The sequence below is a fragment of the Wolffia australiana genome, chromosome 13 (genome assembly GCF_029677425.1).
Source record: "Wolffia australiana isolate 7733 chromosome 13, ASM2967742v1".
Classification (NCBI taxonomy): Eukaryota; Viridiplantae; Streptophyta; class Magnoliopsida; order Alismatales; family Araceae; genus Wolffia; species Wolffia australiana.
In genome coordinates this window covers 13,091,139-13,117,500 of record NC_135847.1, presented here as the reverse complement: position 1 = coordinate 13,117,500, position 26,362 = coordinate 13,091,139, and the positions used below count along the sequence as shown (strand labels likewise).

General features: G+C 37.6%; 2 protein-coding genes across 5 annotated transcripts; one reads left to right on the top strand and one right to left on the bottom strand.

Annotated features, from left to right (window-relative positions):
* Positions 1 to 490: 490 nt before the first annotated feature.
* On the bottom strand, positions 491 to 7,495 carry LOC144711307 (C2 domain-containing protein / GRAM domain-containing protein). Its single transcript, XM_078585257.1, has 18 exons — positions 7,064 to 7,495; positions 5,443 to 5,493; positions 5,216 to 5,313; positions 4,890 to 4,965; positions 4,489 to 4,617; positions 4,371 to 4,417; positions 3,424 to 3,544; positions 3,155 to 3,271; positions 2,924 to 2,953; positions 2,753 to 2,852; positions 2,440 to 2,546; positions 2,212 to 2,352; positions 1,981 to 2,085; positions 1,659 to 1,805; positions 1,517 to 1,570; positions 1,350 to 1,413; positions 1,219 to 1,280; positions 491 to 926 (listed from the first exon to the last, which is right to left on the bottom strand). Exons 1-18 carry the CDS (start codon positions 7,271 to 7,273, stop codon positions 822 to 824), a joined length of 1,764 nt encoding a protein of 587 aa, XP_078441383.1. The 5' UTR covers positions 7,274 to 7,495; the 3' UTR covers positions 491 to 821.
* A 4,862-nt stretch (positions 7,496 to 12,357) lies between these two features.
* FAS1 (chromatin assembly factor-1 (FASCIATA1) (FAS1)) lies at positions 12,358 to 17,026 on the top strand. Of its 4 annotated transcripts, none has more exons than XM_078585057.1 (13): positions 12,358 to 12,494; positions 12,726 to 12,768; positions 13,462 to 14,110; positions 14,208 to 14,307; positions 14,516 to 14,663; positions 14,759 to 14,867; positions 14,969 to 15,324; positions 15,455 to 15,742; positions 15,837 to 15,918; positions 16,005 to 16,136; positions 16,233 to 16,541; positions 16,610 to 16,646; positions 16,722 to 17,026. In XM_078585057.1, exons 3-13 carry the CDS (start codon positions 13,682 to 13,684, stop codon positions 16,874 to 16,876), a joined length of 2,145 nt encoding a protein of 714 aa, XP_078441183.1. In that variant the 5' UTR covers positions 12,358 to 12,494; positions 12,726 to 12,768; positions 13,462 to 13,681; the 3' UTR covers positions 16,877 to 17,026. The 4 variants fall into 4 exon arrangements, with proteins under 4 accessions (XP_078441183.1, XP_078441182.1, XP_078441186.1 ...); XM_078585056.1 differs by having other exon boundaries at positions 12,358 to 12,527; XM_078585060.1 differs by lacking the exon at positions 12,726 to 12,768.
* Positions 17,027 to 26,362: the final 9,336 nt, after the last annotated feature.

Here is a 26,362-nt window from a genome sequence, read left to right as displayed (position 1 = left end):
CAACTCTCAATTGGCGCAACGTATCACATAATCCTGCCAACTAGGAAGAGCACTCAGTTCATCTGCTGAAAAAAATCCTTGAACTCTTTTACACATTCACATATAGATGACTAGAGTGAGTGATCACACAGCAGGAATGAGGGGGGGGAGAGAGAGAGAGAGATTATACAGCAGGAATAAGAGGGCAGCGAGAGAGATCATACAGCAGGAATGGGGGGAGAAAGAGAGAGAGATTATAGAGCAGGAATGAGGGGAGAGAGAGAGAGAGAGAGAGAGAGAGAGCATAAAGCAGGGAAGGGGGGAGAAAGAGAGAGAGATCATACAGCAGGAATGAGGAGAGAGAGAGAGAGAGAGAGAGAGAGAGAGAGAGATTATGCAGCAGGAATGAGAAGGGAGAGAGAGAGAGAGAGATTATACAGCAGAAATAAGAGGAGAGAGAAATTATACAGCAAGAATAAGAGGAGAGAGAAAAATTGAGGGAGAGGGGGCCTTGGCAAGCTTCTTACATAACCAAAGAGAGAAAGATAGATACACAGAGAGAGATGGGTTTCAGTATCTGATAAGACAAACTTATATTACAGAAGGTTTCTTCCCCAAGAAAAGAAAAAAGAAGGATGGGTATTGAGAAAGTGGGATGTGTGTGTTACAAATATAAACATATTTTTAAAATGATATCAACCACTGTGCAACGGCGAACCTCACCACCAATTCTCTCTCAAGAAAGCTGGGCGCTTGCACTGTAATAGAACTTATGGGAAGATGTCTCTAGAGAGACAAGAGAGAGAGATAGATATATAGATAGAGATGTAGGGTTTTTGTATTCAGGCGCTAGAAAGGTTGGGTTGTTCTAGAGGGGGGGAATTGGTCTTCACCTTAAGGAGATAGGCCTTGGCAACATCCAACATGAGCGCCACCTCTCTCTTGTACTGCAGGCAAGAGAAGATGATGTAATTTTTTTTCTAAGAAATAGAAGTCTAACTAGCATGTACAGTAAAAAAAATACATTTGGAAATATTAAATGCAGGAGAAAGATATTAAGAAAGGTTGGGTATTGGAAAGGCAACGGAAGAACTGAAAGAATGGTTCCAACAAATAGTTAACAGAGGAATAAAATAAATAAAAGAAATATCTGTAGAGAGCGATTTTAGGAAAAAAGATAGCAGATCTGAAAGAGAAATGAAGAGATGTATACAAATAGAGAGAGAAAAGAAAGAGAACCTCATCTACAGCTCCGGATCTTATCTTGGACTGCATGACGCACCATTTTTTGAAATGGGCACCTGCATAACCGCCTGTTAGGACAATCATCTTCAGTGGAGAAAGAAAAACGGCAAGAACAGCGCCCTCACCAACTTTGATTTCCAGATCAGAGGAAGAATCTGAGTTAGTCTTCAAATTCCATTTGCAGTGGATCTGGATGATAAAAACAAAACGAAATTAGCGCCCAAAGATTTTTATTTGGAATAAAAACATCATTTAAATGGCCATTAACATATAAAAATATAACCCCTCCCACCTCAAAGTAAGATCCGAAGGGAACATCGTGGGCTTGTTGCACGGTCTCAAATACCTATAAGAAAGGGAAATTGGCAAGAGAGATAGATGAACATGACATCACCTAGATGATATTTAGAAAAGACTAGAGAGCGTAACTATACCAAGATGTTCTTATCATTTGACAAGACGGCATGCTGCCATTCGGTCATAGCTGTATCTGGGGGGCACATTGGGCTGTGGCATACTGACCTAAAAGCTATTTCTCGCACTTGACCATCGTATTCGTCAGCAACATGCCACTGTCCCATCTGCAAGGCAAGTCAAATTTTTGTTACTATTTCTTCTTCGTTTATGACTCTGCGAAATACTGATAAAATGCGACCATGGAGGGAGAAAGAGAAAAGAAGAGCGTAAATGAGAGAAACTGAGATAAAAAAGAGAAGACAAGGAGAGAGAGGACATTTGAAGGGAGTCTTAACTTACACTGAGATTGGAGTCTTTTCGCAAGGTTCTGTATTCATCGAGATATTTCGAATCATCGCCCAGGAGTGTAGTGAAGAAATGTTCGGCCGTGCATGGAAAGTTATCCTGTAGATATTGTGATAAATTATAAGGATAATGATTATCGGATGATGAGCTGGAAAACTTTTTTTGGGAAATATAAAAAAACTTTATATTATGAGCTGGAAAACTTGAGAACAGATGGGACCATACATTGACGATGAGGACTAAAACTTCTTCCTTGATGAACGGCTGGAATTTGCCAACTACTAGAGCATCATCTGGCATTTTGATATCCCGTTGACTACCTTTCATGGAGCTACTGTGCGCCCGCAAAGCAGACTGCACTTTCTCCTGTATCCATAAATAGAAACATAACAGGTCAGGTACAAAATAATTAAACATTATGATCGATTATCCTTGGAAATATGATAACATTACCAGTTTTTCAGATTCAAGCATAGCTTGGAAGTTCTTTGCCGCCCGTTGCATAGCTCTCAAAGCGTGATTTCTATTCCAAAACGATGCAAATTTGTATCTTACTCTACCTGCATGACGAAATTGACTTCATCGATAACAGTACAATTTTTAAGAAAAAACAGTCTGTGGCAGCAAATACATAGGATTATAGATGAATGGCCTTCTTGTGCCTGCAAATGCCGCAATTATTTTCCAGGCTATATTGGGGAAGGATTCAACAATGAAATATGGAAAAGTATGATATAAATAAAAACATAAAAAATATGATGCTCACCATCAGGATTTCCCAAAGGAGGAACACCATGGCCACCAGCGCCCATGCGTAGAATAATTGTAATTGCTGGGTTTATAACTGCATGTTGGCTTCTTTTTATCTGCGCAGCGTAATCCATTGACGTTAAAACTAACCCCTATGATCATTTTTTTCTCACACTATATGACATACCTCGTCAATATCACCCAACGGTATGACCACCTGAAAACCGAGAAAAAAACCATTGCTAAGTGAAATATTCAATACTTGAAAAATTGTAAATTAAGTATATTAATCTTTGCTAGAGATGAGAAACATCAAGGTCAACATAAAACATCAATGGGGCATTAGGGGTCTCTGGTTTACAAGCAGAAAAAAAATTGATGTTAGCAAGCACCGAAATGTAAAGGATGATTAGCCAACCTTCATTTGCTTAGAAAATACGTTAGAATGGAAGCAAATGTGCCAAGCAGAGACGTACATGCGCCCATGGTACAGGAATGACCTCTCCAAAGCACATGAATAGCTATTATCCACAACCTAATTAAAGCAAGGAAAAATTAATCCATGACTCTTTTTTTTGAAGGAAAAAAAAATTCGAGTTGCCGTATGATGATAAAAAGTTAAACCATGAGATGATAAATGATTTGCCGCAGTGTAAATACTAAATTTCGAGAGAACAAGCGACTAGCCTCGTGTGGAGCAAGATTAAATGTCGTCTGAAGAGGCCCAGGTTTCTGATGAACAACAGTAGGACCTCCCTTGTCTGATAGCCGTTTTCTGGCATCCGCTCCCGCAAAACCAGTCAAGATTCTGCACATGACGTTGATCTCAAGATAATGGGGTTTAGGTATCAAAGTTATGAAATGGCCTACTAAAGAAATCGAAATCATGTCGGTGATAAGGCTCTCGGACAGAAACGGGATAAAATTTCCATCCTGGTAAGAGCTTTTTTCTCCTGTCCCTTCCTTTGTGTATGTCAAGAGTTCTATTAGAGTAGTCGTTCCTCACTCCTGCCCTAGATCTCACCCGTGGGCGAACAACTCTCTCCCTCTTTGACTAGATTGTCTTCCCAATAGAAACTAGAAGGTTCTTATCAGTTGTCACCTCTCATGATGATGAGAGGATGATGATAACTCATCAAATTTCCCGTCATTCGTCCTCACCATGAGGACTGTCACAATGATGAAATCATCATAAGGATAACAATTTTATCTCGCCGTTGCCTCTAGTCACTCTCTCTTCGTTAATCTCACTAAGATGGCAAGAGAAGATAACAAAATTTTCATTGTTATTCATCTGCCACCAAAATAACAATGATGGGCTTTAGACGACAACGACAATTTCTTTTGAAGCCTGCAAACACTACATTGGAAGAAGAACACAAAAAAAAGGTGTCCCATCCCAAAGGTATGGATGCGAGACAGCACAAAAGGCAGACACATTAAGCCCACCAATAAGATTTTAAATTTTTTTTGAAATAAAATATTTTAAAATTTTCATTTACTTAACAGTCAAAATAAATTTTAATTACTCATTTACAGATCCAGGCACTGGGCCCAATGCAATTTTGAATTGGATGAGACAAGAAAACCTTATTGGTGAAAGAAATATCAAAGGATCAGGATCAAAACAATACCTTGGGGAACTCGAGGGAAGTCTGAGCGTCTTAATATGAAGACAAACCTGAAGATGGTAACCGGTTAGGATAATGAAAAGATAGCAGGGAAATGATCATTGTGGTTTGGTCTGGCTACCTGTCCTGATGGGCTATCTAATGTATACCAAATGGCTCCAGTTTGACCTTCACTTTTGACAGGTACAGTTACAGATCCAAGGATTGTGCTCTTCCATATAATATCCCAATCATATATAGTCACATTTACCTAAATGAAAAATATCAAAACCTGATTTTAAATATATTTTCACAAACCCCTAGCAAGATAAGCTGTTACATGCATACGGAAAATATCAGCACTGTTTGGCATTCCATGATGGGAATTACATCAAGCCAGAGAAATGTTTATTTACTATTAGATTATGATCTTATAGAATCCTTTCACCAAACTTGGAAATTTTCAAGAGAGACTGTAATCTACGTGACACAAACTAAAGAGCAAAGAGAAATATGTTTCAAACATGATGCCTGAATAAATACCTTAGCAGGAAGTTCATCGACAAAAAAATTGAATTCCTCTCCCCACATCGGATTCCTAGAACCAGGTACCATGGAGCTGCAACGTAAGTCAAAGGACTATGAATCAACATCACAATTGACCCTTAATATTAAAAGCAGAGAAAAGAAAATTAGGTTAAATGGTAAAGGGAGACAATGGGACCACTATTATAATCAAATAAGTACATATATTTTTTTAAGTTGTCTCCAAAATATTGAACTTAAAGAAACAAATGAAAAAATTGACTCAAAAAAAGAATACTGATAAGACAAAGACAAACAATAAGGAGAACAGAGAGATAGTTCACCTAAAACGTTTTTGTTCTCCACAAGTAATGATGGCGTATGGATCTGATGTGCCGTTCAAGTTTGCGCCAATGAGGTTCTTGGCAGCAAGGAGTTCCAGCTGCAATAACAAGGATATTATGGAGGAATGAAAAATAATTCTCAAAACCTGCTGTATAACGACAATTACTTCCAAGATGTACACATTTATGAACAGCTATCCTGTGGGCCTTAATAAAAAAAGAAACACCTTAATAACATGAGCAGAACTGCCATTTGCTTCCCCTTTCAACAGGCTTATCTACAAAAAATAAGTGTAGAACTGCACGTCAGAAATATATGCATCGTTATATGGCGCAGCATTCAAAGTGAACTCGAGGATTACAAAGTAGAGAGTTTTAATGCGTTGCAAACTGGAATTATCTGGAAACTTATCCAGCTTCAATAAAACGTTTAAAAGCCAATTACCAGTGATGGTGACATGTATATTGTTGACACCACCATATAAGAAAACTTGACAACGAGCCCAATGATCATTAAGGGAGTCTCCACAGAAAAGGCTGCCACGGATGTGACATTGTTTTTTGTTCAGATATGTCGTAGGAGAAAACGGGAAAATACAATTTGAGATACACCTTGGAGCAAATGATAGAAAAAAAGTGATCGTTTTGTACAGCCATTGACCAATGTTGTTAAGGATTAATGCACTAACCATGGGCCTAAGGCCATGTAGTTGTAATAGAACTGTTAGGATATTTAATAAAAGAACTAATGACCTTAGGATGCTGCTAATGGACCTCTGCAAGGCCCATTAGCAGCCCAGTAATGGCCCACTAAGGGCTCATTACACGCCCACTATGGGCCCACTAAGGGCCCACTGAATATCAGGCCCAATCAGGGCCTGATATATTCTGGGCCTGTTCTGGACAGGCCCAGCCTCCAACGGTCACTTTTCAAAAGTAACCGTTGGAGGGTTACTTGTTTAACAAGTAAGGAATTACTTGTTAAACAAGTAACTCTGTCTGAAAGGGCTTTTTGCCCTGGATTAATTCTGTATATAAGGGGAACTATGATGCAGTAATAAACATCTTTTCTTGCCCCAATCTTGTGCACTCTCTCTCTCTCTCTACTTTCTCTCTCCTCGGATTACCATTATCACAAATGTCATTCAAGGTGATAACTGCAGGGAATCTCTGAGAGAATTATCAAGCATCCAGATCTTTTAAACCCAGTAATGCGAGAGATTAGATCTCTTCAAGATAACTACACTTACATGAATCATAAAACCATAATTTTTAGCCTTCACTTAATTTCATATTTTTATCCCTTGTTAGTGAACAAGTAAATAACACAGAGCGAACCATATGATTTACTTCTCCTTTAATGTCATGAGAGAATATTATTAAGTGTGATGATTTGCCAATCAGAGGAGGCATGAACAATAATGACAGGGAAATTAATATTACTCAATTTTCAATTTCTAAATTCAGATAATTTTTCTTATTTGCAGTTATCACAGAACAACTGCAAAATACTCTAAGAAGATAAATATCAGATGGAACTCGTCGTATTTTTTAACAGAAGATTGGCCGAAAACAAAACGCAGGAGTAAGTTCCATCCTCAATTCAGAAGCCGTGAAAATTCCACACAAACTGGTACAAATCGTTGTCGTAGAATGTAAAAAGAACCAGGAAGAGCAAATGAATTGCGGAGAGTTCATCCCTGTAGACACTCAAATTCTTGACGACAATTCAAAAACTTTGAACAAGCAGAGAGGTTACGATAACTACCCGCCGGAAAAAAAACATCAAAGCAATCGAGTAATGCAAGCATAAACGCAATAAATCTGAGGAATTTCCTTCTCACCCACCTTATTATCTCTGTCTTCAAGAACCCTGTTATCAAAATCACCAACTCCAGGTGGGTCATCGTCTGATCCGCGATCAACGCCCGTTCCCCCCCCCCCAGACGAACTCCCCCCGAAAAACGAACACACGGCGATCACCAGAAGCGCTCCGGCGACGGCAACTTCGACCTCCCACCAAGAAGGAAGAAGAACTCCAAGAGAAACTTCTGCCATGACCCAACTCGAATTCCGCGCTGGAAATATCAGTTCTTAGGGTTCAAGCGGCGATGGCGATCTTGGGAGGGCGATTCAAGGCGTTTGAGCGCAGACCCATTTGAGTTTTTGAGATGGAAATCAAACCCAGAGACAGAAACCGAGAGAGAAAGGCGAGAGGCGGTTGGAGGGAAGGCGACGACGGTGAATTCTACGTGTGAGTCGCTTTCTTCATAGTAGGAGAACCCAACTTCTCAAAAATCCAACTCCTTTTATCTTCCACAGCCCTTGAAACCCACAAAACTACTTACATACCCCTACCCCTTTGGATGTGTGCATGTTTTTTGAAGAAAGATATGGGAAGAGATCATACAAAATTGGTGACCCTTCTGATGTGATAAATATATATGATTGTTAAGTACATGTAAGGCCTTAATGGCAGACGTTTAACCGAGCAGCGGCAAGACAATGCAGAAATTGTTCAGGGGTCCGAAGTGACGGCACATCAGAAGGTGTCATATCTCTGGAGGCCGCGCTTTGCAGCATATCTAACTTTCTTTGATTAGCATCTGATAAATAAAAACCGGTTTGATTCTTATTGTGGTACATTCAATGCACTCGCTGGAAGAGGCTTTCAGGTGGGCTGGGATATCTCTTCACTCTCTTTCAACCTTTGAAGATACCGAATCGTCTCTTTCAGTTCTGATTTTAATCAGAACCTTTGAATTTGGGATTGCTCCTAAAGTCGCACCTCGTCATTCGGAAAGTCATGAAATATATAAGTTTACAAGCAGGAGTAGTACGAAGTAAATCAGAATTTCAAGAGAAGATAAATAAATTTACTTGAAGTTGTTTCATCATTTCTTATGAATATTCATTGATTTTGAAACATTCAGATGCATCTTATTTATCTACTAGATAACCTGAATCTTAATCTTCATCGCTGCTAGAGTTGCGCCTTTTTCTCATCACGCCTGAATTTTCAGATTCATCTTTACTCCTCTCCTGAAGTCGTGCCTTCAATATTTATTTTCTCTCGCTCCTAAACTCGCGCAAACTTGTGCCTTAATCTTACTCTTCATCTGCATCTTAAAGCTGCACCTTCATCTTCATCTGAATTAACTTCGTAACATTCAGAGTCAGATGCATTGACTTCATAACCCCCTCGTAAACTCGCCTCTCAGGTTATGAAGTGAATTCACAATATGTGAATGAAGAATGTTAGGGAAGAAATCTAGTAATGGATTCTAGATATAGATTATTAGTGTAGGATGTATCGTTAGGTTGTGTCGAGTCAAATCTGCTTTGTATTTTTTTATGTTTCATCAATGAGATCCCTTTTCCCCACCTTAAATATCATGAATCCTCCAACTCCCAATTGGGTCGCCTTCTTGGGTCTTGTTGGTGTTACTGATAGGTCATGCTTTCACAACCTCAAGATGATTGTCTCCTATCCCCTTTATGGGGGATCCGTTCGCAGGTCGTCGCCTGGCAGCTTTTGCCCCATTCCCTGGTCACCTTTGGAAGGCAGGGAGTATGACTTCTCCCACTCATAAACTCAGGGTTCTCATCAATTGCAGGGTGTGGCACCCCGAAATTTACTTGATTTTGCCAAAAGGCCTCGTATCGCAAAGCCCCGCTAGTTGTTTGTACAATAACGTTCCACAATGATTCCCATCCATTTAAGGTGTGTCATTCCTATGAAACCATATTTCCTAGAGCACCCTGAATGGTTGACCATGCCTCTATTGTCCGACGAGTGCACCCTAGTGTACTGAGTATATTCAAATATAGAGAAAAACTCAAATCTTCCAAGTATATTCATTTATGGGAGTAAATCTGCCCTTTGTCATGCCTAGTGTTGTAAAAAAAAATTGATCTTCCGTTTGGAGGTACATGAGTAATAATTATCAGATTTTTATACTGGAAATGTAAACCATAAAACTGCTTTCATACCTCTTGAATATATATGAGTGAAAGCTCAAAATTTCCCCTATATATTCAGTTAGGATTGTTGTTTTGCCCTTTGCAACCTCTGGTGTTGTAAATATTATTTGATCTCCCATTCGGAGATTCATTATTTTAATTATGATTTTTTTAATATTGGAAATCTAAAACCACAAAACTACTTACCGAACCCTTAAATAAAAACGAGTAAAAACACAAATTTTCCCTATATAATCATTTATGATCGTAGGTTTACCCTTTGCCACCTATGGTGCTGTAAATATTTTTTGATCTCCCATTTGGATATTCATTATTTTAATTTTCAAATTTTTATATATTGTAAATCTAAAACCACAAAATTAATTACCTACCTATTGTATAAATATTAGTAAAAACTCAAAAATTCCCTATATATTCATTTTTGGTATTAGACTTGCCCTTTGCCACATATGCGTATTGTATATATTTTTTGATCTCTCATTTTGATATTCATTATTATGTTAATAGTTTTTTATATTGGAATTCTAATATCATAAAACTACTTACCTACCCCTTGAATACATACAAGTATAAACTCAAATATTCCAAGCACATTAATTTATGAAAGTAATTTTGCCTTTTACCACCTCTATCAGTGTTAAGTTTTTGATCTTCCATTTGGAAATATATTTCTTATAATTAAAAATTTTTTATTTTGGAAATAGGAAGCCACAAAACTACTTCCACGCGCCTTGAGTATGTATGTGTATAAACTAAAATCTATAAAGTATATTAATTTATGAAAGTGTTCCCTTCGCCACCTTTGATGTTATAAATATTTTCTGATCTTCTATTTGGAGATTCAAAAATTATATTTATCATAATTTTTATAATGGACACGTAAAACCACAAAACTACTAGCATTCCCCCTGAGTATGTATAAGTATAAGCTCAAATATTCCAAGTATACTCGTGTATGAAAGTAAGTTTGCCCTTTTTCACATTGTGTTGTAAATACTTTTTTCTCTCCCATTCGGAGATTCAATATTCATAGTTACTAGACTATTTATACTCCAAGTGTAAACCACATAACTACTTACATACCCCTTGAATATTTGCGTAAAAACTCAAAGCTTCCATGTGTAATCATTTATAAACCTGAGTTTGCCCTTTGCGATCTCTGGCAATGTAAATATTGCTTGATCTCCTAATTGAAGATTAATTAATTATAATTATCAGGGTTTTTTTTAGCAGAAAGGTAAAGCCAAAAAATTACTTACATACCCGCTGAATATACACAAGTATAAATTAAAACATTACAAGTATATTAATTTATGAAAATAAGTTTTCTTTTTGACACTTCTGGTATCGTGAAAATATTTTAAATTCCACGCGGAGATTCATTGGTTCTAATTATCAGAATTTATGCTGAATAGTGAAATCAAATTACACGAGATTTGGGAAAGGAAGCAATGAAGTAATGCCTAGTACAAGAGCCCAGCTCTCTAAAGGCAAATTCCTATTTTCAAAACCATATAGAAAACATTGACATTTAAAGTAGTCGTGACATCCACTTCTTTTGTGTTGACAAAATAGTGAAGGCACAAGTTTACTAGCAGGAGCGATGTCAACTCTGAACATACCATTTTTATACTACACAATTTAAGTTTTAAAATAATTCTAAGCCATTTTGAGTATGTTTGTATCACGTATGCAACATTGTCATTTGAATTTTCTGAGAGGATATCATTTTTTTTTTAGGGAAAGTTGCAATCTATTAATAGAATCTCAATTTGAGGACTCATAAAGTAAAGTGATAAGAAGGGAGTCATGTTCGGATATCAGAATTGCATGGGTGGCCAATTTGACATTGAGCCAACCAAGATAGCTGATAAACATACATTAGACACAATAACTGATCAGTTACGTCCCAGTCTATTTAGTTGGTCAGCTCCAATTTGTGGTTTGTTTCCATTTTTTCATGAAGTTCATTATCCCATTAAAAGTTACTTATTTAGTTGTTGTGGGTGAAAGTGATCTACTAAAACAAATCAGTTGAAGGTAAAGTCAATTAAAGATGCCAGCAAGATGCTTCTTCTAAGATCTAATTGGCTGAGTTTATTGACCAAATCAGCAGAGAGAGTGAGGAGTCAACAAAGTTAAGCCCATGAAGACGGCAAAAAAAATCAAAAAAAAAAATTTTAGACCTGATTTGAGTCACACATGTCATAATAAGACCCCCTGATTTTATTAGGATCATATTTCACCCATACAGAAACCATAACTCACCTTACAAAAGAAGTGTATTCATTATGAAGGAGAAAAAATGTCATTATCCTGTATGTTTTCTAAAACATAGAAATCACATTTAATTTTCATCCTGGCCATTGTGTGCTCTATCTAGAAATCACTTTAAAAGTATAAAACACTACGTCAATACCTTTAATTTTATAATGTTTTTAATAGCTATTATCTAGATAGACAGTCTAGATCACAAAACCTAAGTAGTCAATAATTTCAAACTCTTCCCAATGACAGTGAAAGTACCTTACCCAAAGAAGAAACAAAATGCACCAGAACCAGAAAAATAAATACAAAAAATAACCATTTCCATGCCCTATTTTTTCTTACAAAGGTTGTTCTCATAAACTTAAATCAAACAAAAATATTTCAGTCAAAGAAGTACCTTACTCAAAGAAGAAAAAAAAATGCACCGGAACCAGAAAAATAAATACTAAAAAAACAGAGAAATTCTAGTGTCCAGTTTCCATTTTTTGCTTACAAAGATTGTTATCACAAACTTAAATGAAACACTAGAAGACTCTAATCCATACTTTTTCTAAAAAAATAAAATAATAAAATAAAATAATTTAGGTTTTATCTCCTCCACTGAAAGGTACCCTAAGATATTGCCACGTGTCATGGCCTAAATAAGGCCCATATTCACGTACCCACCTTAATGGGCCAAAGTCCATAGCCCAAATACCAGGCCTCTCCAGGCGGGAAACGTTATTCTGTCGAGATCTCTTACTTCTCTTAACTCTTAATCGTCGTCCATACGGTGGATCCAGCTGTCGTGGACAGCTGTCAACCGTTGGATCTAATGCACCCTTACTGTCAGTCCCTCGGTTGGCGGGAAAACGAATAGGGAAAGGTATCAAGAAGAGAACTGAAGAGAGAGAGAGAGAGAGAGAGAGAGAGAGAGAGAGAGAGAGAGAGAGAGAGAGAGAGAGATCGAAAGGGAGAAGAATCTGATATTGTTCTTGCTGGATTTCTTCTGGGTTTGTTTCAGATCTGCCCGGAAGCCGGATTACGGGTGAGATTCGATTCAAGTATCGGCATCTTTAAGGTGGTATATTTATCATGGATTATTGATCTATGTTTGTTTTGATGAAATTGGCGGTTCTGCGCGATTCGTCGTTTTCAGACAATTTTATATACGGGAACAGCAAACCAAATCTTGGGTTTTTCTTGCAATGTGCATATTTTTCACAGATTTCGTCTTTTACTTGCTCATCTAATTGTTTTCGGGTGATATTTATTTCAGGAGTGGTGTTGATAGTCTCTTGAAGGGGGCGATTCCTGAATCGGTAGATTCTTTCTTCGATTGATGTCGTTGCGAAAAAACTTAGGGGTTCTGTGCGATTCGTCGTTTTCAAGCGATTTTTTATTGGGAAACAGCTAACCAAATCTTGGGTTTTTGTTGCAATGCTCATATTTTTCACAGATTTTCGCCTTCACTTGCTCATATATATGTTAACGGTGTTGATAGTCTTTTGACGGGCGCGATCCCCGAATCGTCAGATTTCAGATGGTATATTTGTCTTGGACGATCGGTTTATCTTCGTTTTGATAGAACCTGGGGGTTCTGTGCGATTCGTCGTTTTCAAGCAATTTTATATTGGGAAACAGCAAACCAAATCTTGGGTTTTTCTTGGAGAGTACCTATTTCTTGCAGATTTTTGCCTTGACTGTCTTTCAGTTTAAGTGTGCCTGCATTACGCCACATTTCTCTTTTACTTGCCGTAGATGATATCGGTTTGTCATTCTCAAGGACTTTTTTCCAGGAAAACCGCAAATCCACTCTTGGAATTTCCTTGCAGTATACATCTCCCGGTTCATTGCGAATCTTTTCTTTGATTCTTCTTGGGTTTTCGCCTCCACCATCTCTCAGTTAAATTTGCAAGCATTACGTCTGTAAAATATAGATAATTCCTAATTTCAAGATAATCGGCCGGGTTTTTTCACCTTAATGTCTCACCCTTTATTAACATCTTGCGCAGGCTCCACATTTTCATGTCTTCAAGTCGAGAATCAAAGTCAAGAAGAATTTGACAACCATCAGAATCTATGCAATTGTAGTGGGATGATAAATTTGCATTCAGGATAAATCATCAGGAATAATCACACAAGGACCCATATAGGGAGATTCAATATTTAGTAAAAGTTAGATTCTGTGGAAGATAAATTAGAAAAGCTTATTCCTTTAGTGTTGGTCTATGTATGGAGACAGTCCAGCAGGAAATGAGTGTTCCAGAAAAGGGTACAATGAAGCCGTTAAAGAGGAAAAGAGTGTCTGTTGGCACGGATATTGATCAAGAAGAAAAGAAAACTCTGATCGAGGGATTTCATGACGAAATTTCCAAGTTATATGGATATTTCCAGAATTTTCTGGCTTGGAAAGTGGGCAACGAAGAATCTGAGTTTAAGTATGTAAACTCCGCCATTGCTTGCATGTTAGAGGGGAGCAGGCTTCCTTATTCCAAGTTGGCTTGTGAGATTTTTGAGAAACTTAAAGAAAAAAATGGAGTTACTCTAGCATCTGTCCAGCGTGACATCAACTTCATCGGGTCCAGATTGAATTATGGCGTCAACAATGGGAGCCCTAATCTGCTTGAAGATTTGTCGGATTCATGTCTTTGGTGTTGGGAGGTAGTGTAGAAACTGAATCTTTCATTTAGAAATTACCATTATTTGCTTGAAGATTTCATACGAGTGGGTCATTGACTCTGGGAAGTATTTTTTTCAGGTAAGGGATATGAAGTTGCTACCAACACATAGAAGAAAGATGTGCGCTGCCCAGAGGAAAGGAAGGGAAAAAATCCGCCAGAGAATCGTTGCACTTTCTGGTGGGGTTTTTGTTCTTTCTTTTAGATTCATTCACTTGATCTGAATTTATGTTGAATTTTTGTTTTGGAATTCAATATTAACCATTTTCCAAGTTCAATAGTCTATCTCTTTCCTTCCTTGGAAGGTAGGATATGGTTTGATTACTTCTTTACCAGAAGCCTTCCCATTTTAATTTGGTTGAAACATCTATTTTTGTATGGCACTCAGATATCTTGGCGGTTCTAAAGATGCCCGAAAATGAAGAAAATTACAAGACCTATTTACAGCAAGCGTCCGATAAACTTTCTAAAACACTGAATGAGGAACAGATCAGTTCAATATTGGAGAAGATGACGCAGAAAAGCTCCAACGAAACGTACGCTAATATTTCTCCGGTTATCAGTTTTATTCTGCTTCTTTAATTGAATTATTTCACTGTACTGTGGATCATTTTCTGGTATTTCACAACAGTAATTCAGACGGAAAAGAAATGTTAAAGGAAATCGAAAAGAATATGCGCCTTGCAGAGAAGGAAAAAAGAAAACAAGATCGTCAACTTGAAAAAGAGAAGTTGGAAAGCGTACGTTCTGTTTCTCCTTCTCAACCTTAGTTCACTTGATATTTTCCAAGTCGTGCAGCTTTATGAACTTCCCTCCCTTTCATCTTTTATTCTTTTTCCAGGAAAGAGAAGCAAAGCGACAGCAGATTGAAGCTGAGAAAGAGGAGAAGCGCCGCGAGAAGGAAGAAGCTGAACAGAAGAAGAGATTGAAGCGAGCTCAAGAAGAGGCAGAGAGAGAGCAAAAGTGGCGGGAAAAAGAGGAGACCGAAGCAAAAAAGCAACTTTCTGTCAAAAAACAGGCGACAATAATGGAAAGATTTCTCAAAAGCAAAAAACCAACTATTGCGGAGAACAATGTCAAAGATCTTAATGATGCTACCTGCTCTTCCGTGAGTGACAGTTCTTTGCAAACAACCATATCAATAATGGATTCCAAGCTCACCCAGGAAGCGAATACCAGCATCGAAGACCTTCGAAGGTTCCTTAAATTAAATGACACCCTTTTTCATTTAGTTTTTTGTTTCTTACATGACTCATATATTTTTTGAAGAGAAATACATGACTTACATTCAATTACATGAATTATATTTGTGCTTAATGGTGGTCAGGTTCCATATGGCTACGTGGCACGGGCTTCGTCGCAGAGAAGGCGTTCAACGTTGGGGAGTTCGCAGATATCCAAAAGCTAAGATCTTCAATGATCTCAAGCTACAAGTATCCTCGTGTGATAATGCTAAATCCGACGTGGTTGACGAAGACCTTGGAGAAAATCAACCCATTGACCCAACTGACGAGTTGGTTGTCAGCAGAAATCCAGGTTTTAGATGGGTGAAAAAGTTACTGCAGTTTGACAAGAGCTATCGGCCCCCGTATTACGGTTCTTGGTCCAAGAAAAGGTGAGCATTTTATTCTTTCATTTCTCTACATGCCAGTAAGTTTGAACTTTCTCTGGACCAAAAAAATAAAAAAAGTTTCCAATGGATGATGCAGTGACACCATTAAGCCGCGTTGTCCTTTAGCCAAAGATCCAAATTTGGACTATGACGTGGACAGTGATGAGGAGTGGGAGGAGGTACATTTAAATCGTATTTTCTACTCTTATGAGTTAAATTTATGAAACATAAAAATCAATGGATTGATCAACATTAATTAACGTAGGAGGAACCGGGGGAGAGCCTCTCAGACTGTGATAAGGACGAGGAGGATCTGGCAAGTGAAGGGCCCAAAGAAGACGAGGACGAAAGTGATGACGGTTTCTTCGTTCCAGATGGGTATCTTTCTGAAAACGAGGTGACTTTTCGGGATTAACGGAAATTATTACACCTGAAGTTAAATAATCTAGGTTTTTTTTTAATTAATTGTAAAATTTCTGGCCGTGGATTTCAGGGGGTCCAAAATGACTGTTCTGGGGAAGTCCAGGTTGCCTCGGGCAGTGACTCGCCAGACATCGAGAACGAGGAATTTGGGGCGATTATTCAACAGCAGAGATTCCTCGACCGTTTGACCCAGCAGGCTCTCCGAAAGAACCAGCCTCTTATACTAATGTTTATCGGCCGGACCGAAGCTGATGGCCCTTTGACCAAGACCGAGGAGATCTGCCGACAGGCGCTCCACCTCGTCCCTTTTGCCGGCGCCATTGACCAGCCCATCGAACCCCAGGATTGCTCTCCTGCCGAACCAGACCTGCCGGAAAATGTACCATCCTTTCTCAATTTCTGTACCCTGACCCAATACTGAGGTTTTTTTTTGCGTTGACTTCTCAGGCAAAGGAAGAGACGGTGACGCCGCCGTCAGTCAAAGGTGAGACCTGTTGATGGTTTTCATAATTGACCTCGTTGACTCTTCGTTGTGCCGTTGACTGATTCTCCCCTTCAGGGAAACGAGTGCGGTCCAAGGGCAAGGGGCAGGCGCCACCGAGCGGTGGGTCAGTCAGCCTGCCAGAACTGCTGGCGGCGGCGGCCGCAAGGAAGGTGGCGGTCAGCGGGGATATGCCACCGTGTTTGTTGAATATGCAGGCCCCGTTGACCTGAAACTGCCTCTATTGGTTATTGGGCCTATTTCTGTTCCCATCTAAGAAGAGGCTGTTTTCTCTTGGGCATACTCAATGGGGTTAAAATGCTATATAACTTATCAGGTGATTTTGGCCCTGGTGAGAGAGAATGAAGAGCTTCTATTTATGTGGGGTTTGAATTTGGGAGGTTAGTATGAGACGTACTGGCTATGAAATCTTCTTGTGAAAAGTTACACTGCTCCATGGAAGTCATGAAGATGTTGTCAGAGGTGAAGGGCATCAGCCAAGGTCATAGAGAACATGGAGGACTCAAAGGTAGTAGAAATACCCAGAGAGTATTCTAGAATTGTGGTAACTTTAAAAAAAAATCTATGCATTTGTAGTCGTGTTATGAGGAAAATCTTCTAATGTGTTCCCTCCCCCTCCAAAAGGGTAGAGGGAAATCTTAACAATCATTTGGGATATTGATAATGTAACGCATTTAACTTTCAGCTTTCAAGAAGATGTCACCAATCTGGAAAGCGTTCTGTACTACAGGAATCTTAAGAAACACTATAACAATAATAAACAACATTTTTTTAGTGATTGTTTTGTTTTTTGCGTTTTCCTACTTGATTGTTAGACTCCTAAGGGTATCATACAGAAATAAGCAGGACTGAACTTGTCTTGTACAAACACATAGTCTAGTGCAAGTTATTTCATTGGTATTTATATTTTAATGTATGAATATCACATATTTATTCATTTATCGTCTCATATTATATGTAGAATGTTTCAATGAACTCCCGAGAATAAATGGTGGAAGTTGAAGATGTACTGGAAGCCATGACATAATAGGACAACTTAAGGTTACAAGACTCGGAACAATAATAATAGAAATTAGTTTTGAAGCTTAAGAGTCTCTCAGGAAATAGAAGAAGAGTCATCTGACAAGTCAAAGTCAAAATCCGAACCTAAGTGATTCAAATATGATAGTTCAATTTCAGTACAAGTTTTTATTCAATGTTGTAGAAAAAAGTTGCACCAAGCAAGTTAATGTTCACTGTTAAATAAAGTTTCAGAAAAAAAGGTAAATGCTGAAGAAATCAGAAGAAAAAATAGTTAGGTTTACTGCAGTAAAAAATTGAAGAAACTACTTAAGTTTTGCTAGTTTTTAAAGTTTCAGGAAGTTTTTTAACATTCACTACAGTATAAAGTTTCAGAAAGTTATTGAACGTCCGCTGCTGTATGATGGCTGCAGAAAATTCTGTCTCAATTTATCACAACTGTAAATCTCTGCAAGAAATTGATATCTGGCGGTGTAACAGTTTTAAGAGAAAGAAAAAAGAATCTCAACAGAAGAAAGTTTCAAAGAAATTTTAAATTCAAAAAATTAATTGAGTTGGAGATAAATTTCATATTCAAGATTTACTACTAAAGATACTTGCAGAATGAGTATCAAAGTTTTTAATGCTTCGAAAATTACAAATAAAAATCTTAGTAGATGCTTGAGGAATGTTTTCAAGAGAGTTATTGCTTTCAAAAAATATGAAAATAACAGATAAAAATCCAAATTGATGTTGGAGGCAGTTGGAAAGAAATAAATTTTAAGGTTTCCAATTCCGTGAAATTATAGATAGGAAATTTTGCAGAAAGAGAATTGAAGATTTTGAAGCTTCAAAATTTCAAAGTTTTATTCGGATATCTGTAGAAAATTTTTAGAAGCAAAATTCAGCTTCAAATTCATTAATATTTGGGTAAGCAAAATTCAAGTTTCTCTTCAGACAATATTGCAGATATCTGTGTAGATGATATCACAAGTATCTACGTGGATGTCAAATTCAGAGAAAAAAATGCAAATAATCAGTTGATCTTCATTGAAGAATATGTTGTAGTACTGGGTTGATTGAAAAATAACTTGCATCCTTTCAGTTTTTTGTATCAAAACAAATTCAATACATGAATGATTCGCTTTATCAATCATTCAAGTTGTTTTTTAGATCTGCTACAGTTTACATTAAATGAATATCTCTATCAGATTCCAGCTTAAAGAGATAATAAATGATAAATATCTCCATAAAAAATGCCCAAGAAACAGTAAATGAAAATGATTCTGGAAATGCAGCAGGGATAAAGATCTGAGAATATTTTCACCAAAATGTCATTTCCAGGAAACAAGAACAGTGATTCTTCTCATGCGGCACGATAAAAAAGGTTAGAACTACCATGAGAAAAGGCCATATCGTGAGAGAAAGAATGTCAGAAAGAAAGGGCCATGTCTTTCAGAAATATTTCCAGAGTGAGAGAGAGCAAGATTGTTGGAGCTAGAGGGAGATAGAGAATGCGAATGAGGAAGAAAGCCAATAGCTAGAGACACAGAACACCATATTTTAGTTTTTATTTCTAAATTGGTATTGTCTCATATTGAAATAATCAGCTCATACAAAAATGGTTTCTCGTTTCTCACTCTGTAAATAACCATTTGAATTATGAATTCAAATGTTTAATGACCCTAAAAAACTTATAATCTTCTTTTCAAAATGTATCATACTCTTCATGCTGTCTTCTCAACTTTTCCTTAAAAATCATATTATTTCCTTCCATATTTTTTTAAAAATAATTCAAGCTTGAAAAGTAATCAAAATGTGCATTTAATCAACTAAATAATATTATAAAAAATACTCAATTACTTTATCAACATACTTTGTTAAACTATATGGGAGATAAGCTTTCTAGTCAAGTTTCTTGGTCAAGATGATGAAATAATTTTTGATAAGAAACTCTTAGATTAACTACAAATGCAGGTGTCACTTTGGAATAAAAATGAATGGGGTAAAGCTTGAAGAATGGGTAAGACCTTGATAGGCTTTAGGAAGACAATCTTGGCCAAGGTTCATAAAATACTAAGCAAAAGTTAGTGAATGATGTTCATACCAAGAGAGAGAAGATAGATAGATATAGAGATACATGATGGGCTAGATAGCCTTTGTGGATAATTTATGTAAACCGCTTCGAATAATTTTTTATGGAAGACCTCGTTTACCATGAAACAAATATTAAGACAATGAAAAAACTCAGCATGCCCCTTATTTGGGGACATGATATTTATGCATGTACTATATATTAGTCAGGTAAGAAGTTTGGACCAAGTTGGTATAAGTCTCCCTGTTTAATATAATTTATTTTTAATCAAATAAATATACTTTAAGTGGTCCCAAGCCCTAGATTTTCTGCAGACATGAAATGGCAAGCCATTGAGGCAGCAGAAGACAGGCTTCATATACTATTTCATGAATCATTATTGAGCCTTTAATCGTGTAAAAGTTTTTATTTCTTTTATTTGGCACTAAATTTATTGGTCACTGACTTGAAAGAAAATATCTATTATGCCCTTGTGCATACTTATATAACATAAAATACAAGATCCAACTTGCATTATTTGGTTTTTACTTCCAACTTTGCATGTTTTAATGGCATTTAAACATCATTATCATAATATTTTAAACAAAACATTACAGCACTAATTAATTAAGAAAATGGTTATTTAAAATTGAAAAAGCAAATCTAATGGAGATAACTATTTCCATAATTATGGTATTTTTTGTTCTAGCGATATGGAGATGTTATGTTTAACATTTTGATAAGCTTTCCGTGCAATGGAATCTAATTGGACCTGCTCATAAGTTGACAAACATTGATACCTTTTGACCTCAATTTAAATAATTAGGTAGTTGTTAAAAGCACTTAAGTCCATGAAAAATAATAATTTTTCTTTAATTTATATCAATGCAAGTAAAATGGTCAAATCCTCTGGGAACTATGTTATTGATACATGGTGTTTGATATAAAATAATTTATGAATAAATTTTAGATAAGGAATGTGATATTAGAACTGTATTTTATGAAGTAAAGTAGATCGATCACCCAAGATAGACAACTACGTAAAGGTTCCGAAGGCGTGACTTTATGAGCAGAAGTGACGGAGCAAGAAATTAATCTGAATTTACAAAGAGGTCAATGAAGGCGCGACAAGTAGAGGGCGCAACTTTTGGAGCGGTAAATGAAGGCACGAGTTTACGAGCGGGAGCGGAGTCAAGATTCAGATTCATGTTACAAAGTCAATGAAGATGATGAAGAAGAAGAAGTAAATCATTCTCATTATTTATTGGTAGTTGTCCGGTCGTACCCGAACAATAATATTCCAGAGGAAAATGCACCTAAGATCAAATATTTTGAGCCAGCTTCCGTGGAAAATTCAGACTTTCTTTTTGATGCAACAATCACATAAAACATAAACTTTGAAGCTCAATAGCTAAATACATGGCAATTGAATCATGAGCCAGGATCATAAAGAGCATACTACGAGTAGGAAGTGGAATTAATACAATGAATTCAGAAGCATCAAACCTCTCTTTTTTGAAAGATTGAAACAAATGGAAATGGTACCCGCCGTACTTAATAATGGAAGGATTTGGCAGAAATATGTAGAATGGTCCCTCCTAAAAATATTATTCCAGAATAAATGGGCAATAGTTAGCAGAGGTGCGTCAGCGGCGAGCAAAAGCAAGGTTATTAGATACCGAAGGTTCTAAACGGCCAGAACCACACATGCAAGTTTCCCTACATATGGCTTCTCCTTGATAACTTCTTCGGATTTGCATGAACTAGTGGACCGATCACTAAGTGTGGATGCTCCCTCTAGCATAAGCAAAACTTTTCAGTACTGGTTAGGAATGGGCAACACTATCCCAGCTCAAATCCAGCCATTATTTACTTCGTAACCTTTCATCGTTGATTCGTCTTCGCTACGCTTCTGCTCCTCGCGTCCACTCATAAACTCGCTTTTACTCATGCACCCGCTCATAAACTTGCGCCTTTTTCTCATCTTCTGCTCATATGCGCTTGGAGTCGCTCGCTCCTAAAGTCGCGCCTTGTCTTGGGGCTTGGCTTTCTTTACAAAACCCACGAACAAAGAAAGTATTTCTCTTCCTGTTCTGGGTGTGAGGCAGACGCGCCTCCATATAAGAGGAAATCGCAATGCATCTTGCGCAGGAGGCGTAGCTTGGAGTGGGAGTGTCACAGGTTCTGATTTATTCTTTAAAAGGTAGTACATCAACTTTTAAAGATTTTTTTAGAGTTGAATATAATGAGAATGAATATATATAGTAGACTATAAGATGACAGAAATAGACATGAGAGATGACTATAATGTTATGATAAATGATTATGTAATAGGATGTCAGAATACAAGACACGTGCACAATTGTTGGAGCATAGGCAGACTGAAGCTTGGTTGTGGTCATGTGGCTACGAATGTGAAAGAAGAGAGAATGAATGCTGGTTTATCTGGAAAGTTTATCCCTAAGGGGGGGGGGATGAATTAGGCTTTTCAAATTTCTTTTGTTAATTTATCATATCTGTGTGATGTTATACTAGTCTAAGTTTAGTAGAGTTAAGACTAGTCAACACATTGGTTTCTATAGAGGTTAGGGCTAGTACTTTACTCATGTCCGGGGGATATTGTTGTCTGTTGTTCAATAAAAAGCCTAACCCAACTCCAAACCCCCCCCCCCCCCCCCAAAAAAAAACTTGGTAACAGGGTATACACAGATGTAAAAGAAAAGAGAAAAATTGGTCACACGCTTATATCCTTGGCCCCCTTCTCGTTGTTGGATGAGAGAGTCTTCCACCTACTCTTCTTCCGACCACACAATGCACTTCACTTGGCCCTCTTAGCTGTTGTGAGAGGTTACCACAACCTCAAGGTTGACCACAGCCCACTTGGTTGGCCCCCTAGCCTAGACTATTGAATTCTCACAATGTTGTAACTACTAAAAGAAACCCAAATGATATAAAGAGATAATCATAATGATATGATATTTATAATGAAATGATGCTACCACTTACCTCTATTTCTTTGTGTAAGAAAGTCAACTTTTAAATTTGACTTATTAATAAAGTCCATAATTATCAACTTACATGTAAACTTAATTAGAATCAACTGTTTAATCCTTCCTTAATTTTAAAATTTTCAGTATCCTTTTAAGAATCACATCTTGGTCCAATAAAAGATTACTAAAGCCTTCAAATTTTTTCCAATAAATTTCATTAAAAAACAAACCAATTATATTACCAATAAATGGGCACAATGTTGTTTAGATAAAGGCCCACGATATGTAAGAAAAAAATCCCCAATCAACCTCCTAATCTGCTAGAATGAGGAATGGATATTTGAAGATGATCCTCAATATTTTTTCTCCACTTTGATGAATGAGAGAGAAATGGGAGCTTTGGATGCATTAAAATGGGAGCTTCTTTTCTATTTTAGATGGAGGAACCTTCTGCTCAATATTCAGAATAAGTGTATGCTCTGGGACGTCCAAAGAAGCCCCTTAAACAAGACATTTAATGTGGTAGAGAGATATAGAGATGAGTGCATTATTAAGGATGTTGAAAGATTGAAATGAGAGAAGTAGGCATCAGCCATTTAAGGTAATAACTTTGAAATGAAATATATTCTTACCATTCTTATCCTCTTTCTCCTTCTCACAAAGTCCAAAATTTATGAGGGCATTTATGGTACATACTAGAAAACCTCTGACATCCCCTATATGATGTCTATGTTGGATTCTTGAGGTTTTGACATGGATGAAGAAATCAAAACATCCCGCATCGGAAGACTTAAATGGAATTGAACGGCATCATTAAAATCATTGCAATTAAGTACCTTGGCACGGATCACATACGTGATTCCTTTGATCATCGAATGAGTCGCCTGGAGCTGCTCATGTGTGCAGTCTCTCAAAGTATCCATGTGGTCCTCAGCATGTCAGAGCTCCTCCTCCTCTTGGACAAGCCCTGTTCAATCAGCATCGCTGTCGTCACATCATTCTAATCACATCGGGAATGGAGAGGAATTATGGGGAGAAGTCCATGAATACATGATCGGGCCAATCACACATTCCACATCTCGTTCCATGTTCATTAATAGAACATATTCATTATAGTGCACGTGTGATCCTTATAATGAAGTCCATGAATACATGATCGGGCTTAGTGAATTATGATGAGATCGTAAGACGGAGATCACTAGCCTTTGAGCATGTGTTCTAAATATTCCTATTTGAAGGATAGGCGAGAAGGACATCACAGTATCCTGATAGAATAACAATACCTAGCCTCACTCATATGATGAGTATGGCCGGTCCCGTAGCCATTAGTGTGTCGACACTAAGGATAGATAGTGGGTGCTCTTTAGTGGAAAGAGTTCACTGAATTGATCCGTACAAATCCCTGAATGGTATTATACCGAACTGTCAATCAGGTTGATTCACGTCACGGTTGTGTAAGTGGTCCTTAGACCTGAGACACCAAAGACGTCTTGTGGACGGACGGTTGTACTTTGGCTATGGCCAACGAGTCTCTAATCATGGGATTCTAAACGGTCTTAGTTCGGGTGCATCAAGAAGTACACGAAGGCGATTGAGTGGTCAAGATGGGATCGTCCACCCTCGGTATAAGAGGTGACAGCTCAAGGAAGATGATGTGATGAAGTCCTTGGCCAAGGCAGTGAAATATCGGAGAAGAGTTCTCCGATGATTTCCGAATGCATTAGTACTAACTTGGATGATCGATCAGGGTTTGACAGTTGACCATACCCTAAGTCGTCCAAGGAGCGTCAAGTGGATGAGGGACTATACATACAGGGTAAGTGATGACGAACAGGTTCCATGTAGTAAGTTGATACACACTCCTTTGTATCTTCTAGAACACGATGTGTAGCTTGGCACCCCACGTGTTGGAGACTCGACCTATGAATTGGGTTAAATCGATTCGACATTAAATAATCTATATGATGATATATTTAATCAATTTGGAAGGCCAAAATTGGTTATTGGGCCATTGGAGTCGTTAACTAGACTGATACATGAGCCTAGAGGGTCACACACAAATGGGCTTTTGGACGTTGGAATATATACATAAGTTTTGGGGGTTTTATGAAAAATACCCAGTTAGTATAAATAGGGGAAGGCCCTGAACGAAATTCACCCAGGCCAGAATTGTTCAGGGGGCCTTCCCCTTATTCTCCACTCTCCCCACACCCCTCTCCATCCCTGATGTGATCGGGGCGACGTAATGATGATGACGGAGATTGAACGGGGCTTGTCAACGAGAAGAAGGAGATTTGATGTGCCGAGGATCACGTGGATATATGTAGAGGCTGCACACTTGAGCAGCTTGACTCATCTCGCTCTAGGATCCAAGAAATCACGGATACGATCCGTGCAAAGGTACTTCGTTTCATGATTTTAATGATGCTGTTATGATTCCGTTACGTATTTTTCGCTGCGTGGAATCATCACCTTCTTCCATGTAAAGGCAGCTAGAACCCAACATGATTGTCCACGGACGCTCATATCATATCCCAGTTCTCTTTCAAACGATAAATATATACATCTCGTGTTTGGAAAATCTCATTAACATCCTTGAATATATCTCGAAATATGTTACAAAAGAATGCAATAAATCATCAAGTCTTTTCATACTTCGGAAATATTAGTTTTAAAATAATGGTTGTCATGACTAGCGGCATCATAATAAATATAAAGGTATATAAAATTTTTTAAAATATATTCATTAAATTTTTATATATTTAAACTTCATTTAATATCTTAAAATTTTATTAGAAAATATTTATCTACATACCTATTTATCTATCTAACTTTCTATCTATAAATGTAAATTCTATCTATATGTCTATCTATCTATCAATCTATCTATTTTTTTTAAAGAAATTTTAATTGATTTGAACGTGAAAATACATTGTTTGAGATGTCCTTTGGGAAAACACCATTGATATGAGAGTTGTAGCTTTTTGTTTTTTGACTTCTGACTTGACACTTTTGAGCTCCTGACCAGTGTTGATTTGAGTCAATATTGCGAGGTTGGTCAATGCTCCATTTTTGTGGATCTCTGGTGTGTAGCTATATATTGCCATTGATATCAATCTGTTAGACATTTTCTATGCCTCCTGCCAGTCATTTTCATTCCCCAGCATATCTTTGCGGCTCTGGATGTTTGTCTCGTGTACATGGCTGGAGTAGCTTCTCCATCCTCCTCTTTATCTTATTGTTTCCTTCGCTTGGACCCATTGTGCTGAGAGATGCTCCTTCCCAACTGCATCTTCAATCTCTCTGGCTGTATTTCTCTTGTTGGAAATCTCCAGATCAACACCAGGACGTATGTAGCTTGCTTTTACTTTGTGATACCTCCAGCCATGTCCTTGGGATGCTGTGCTGAAGGTTGTTTGATGTGCTCTCGGGTCAACTTCTCGATTGTCTTGGTTTTTTCTCCGCCTGTTGTAGTTTTGTTCCTGTGTCAAATAAAAGGAGACACCTTACATGTTCTTACAACCATGTTATTTGAGATCGATCAAAACAAAAAACATGCAGTATACAATAATTTTTGTATAAAGTTTTGATTTATGAGCCATGTGCTAATTTTACTGTATCCAAGGAATCAGGAG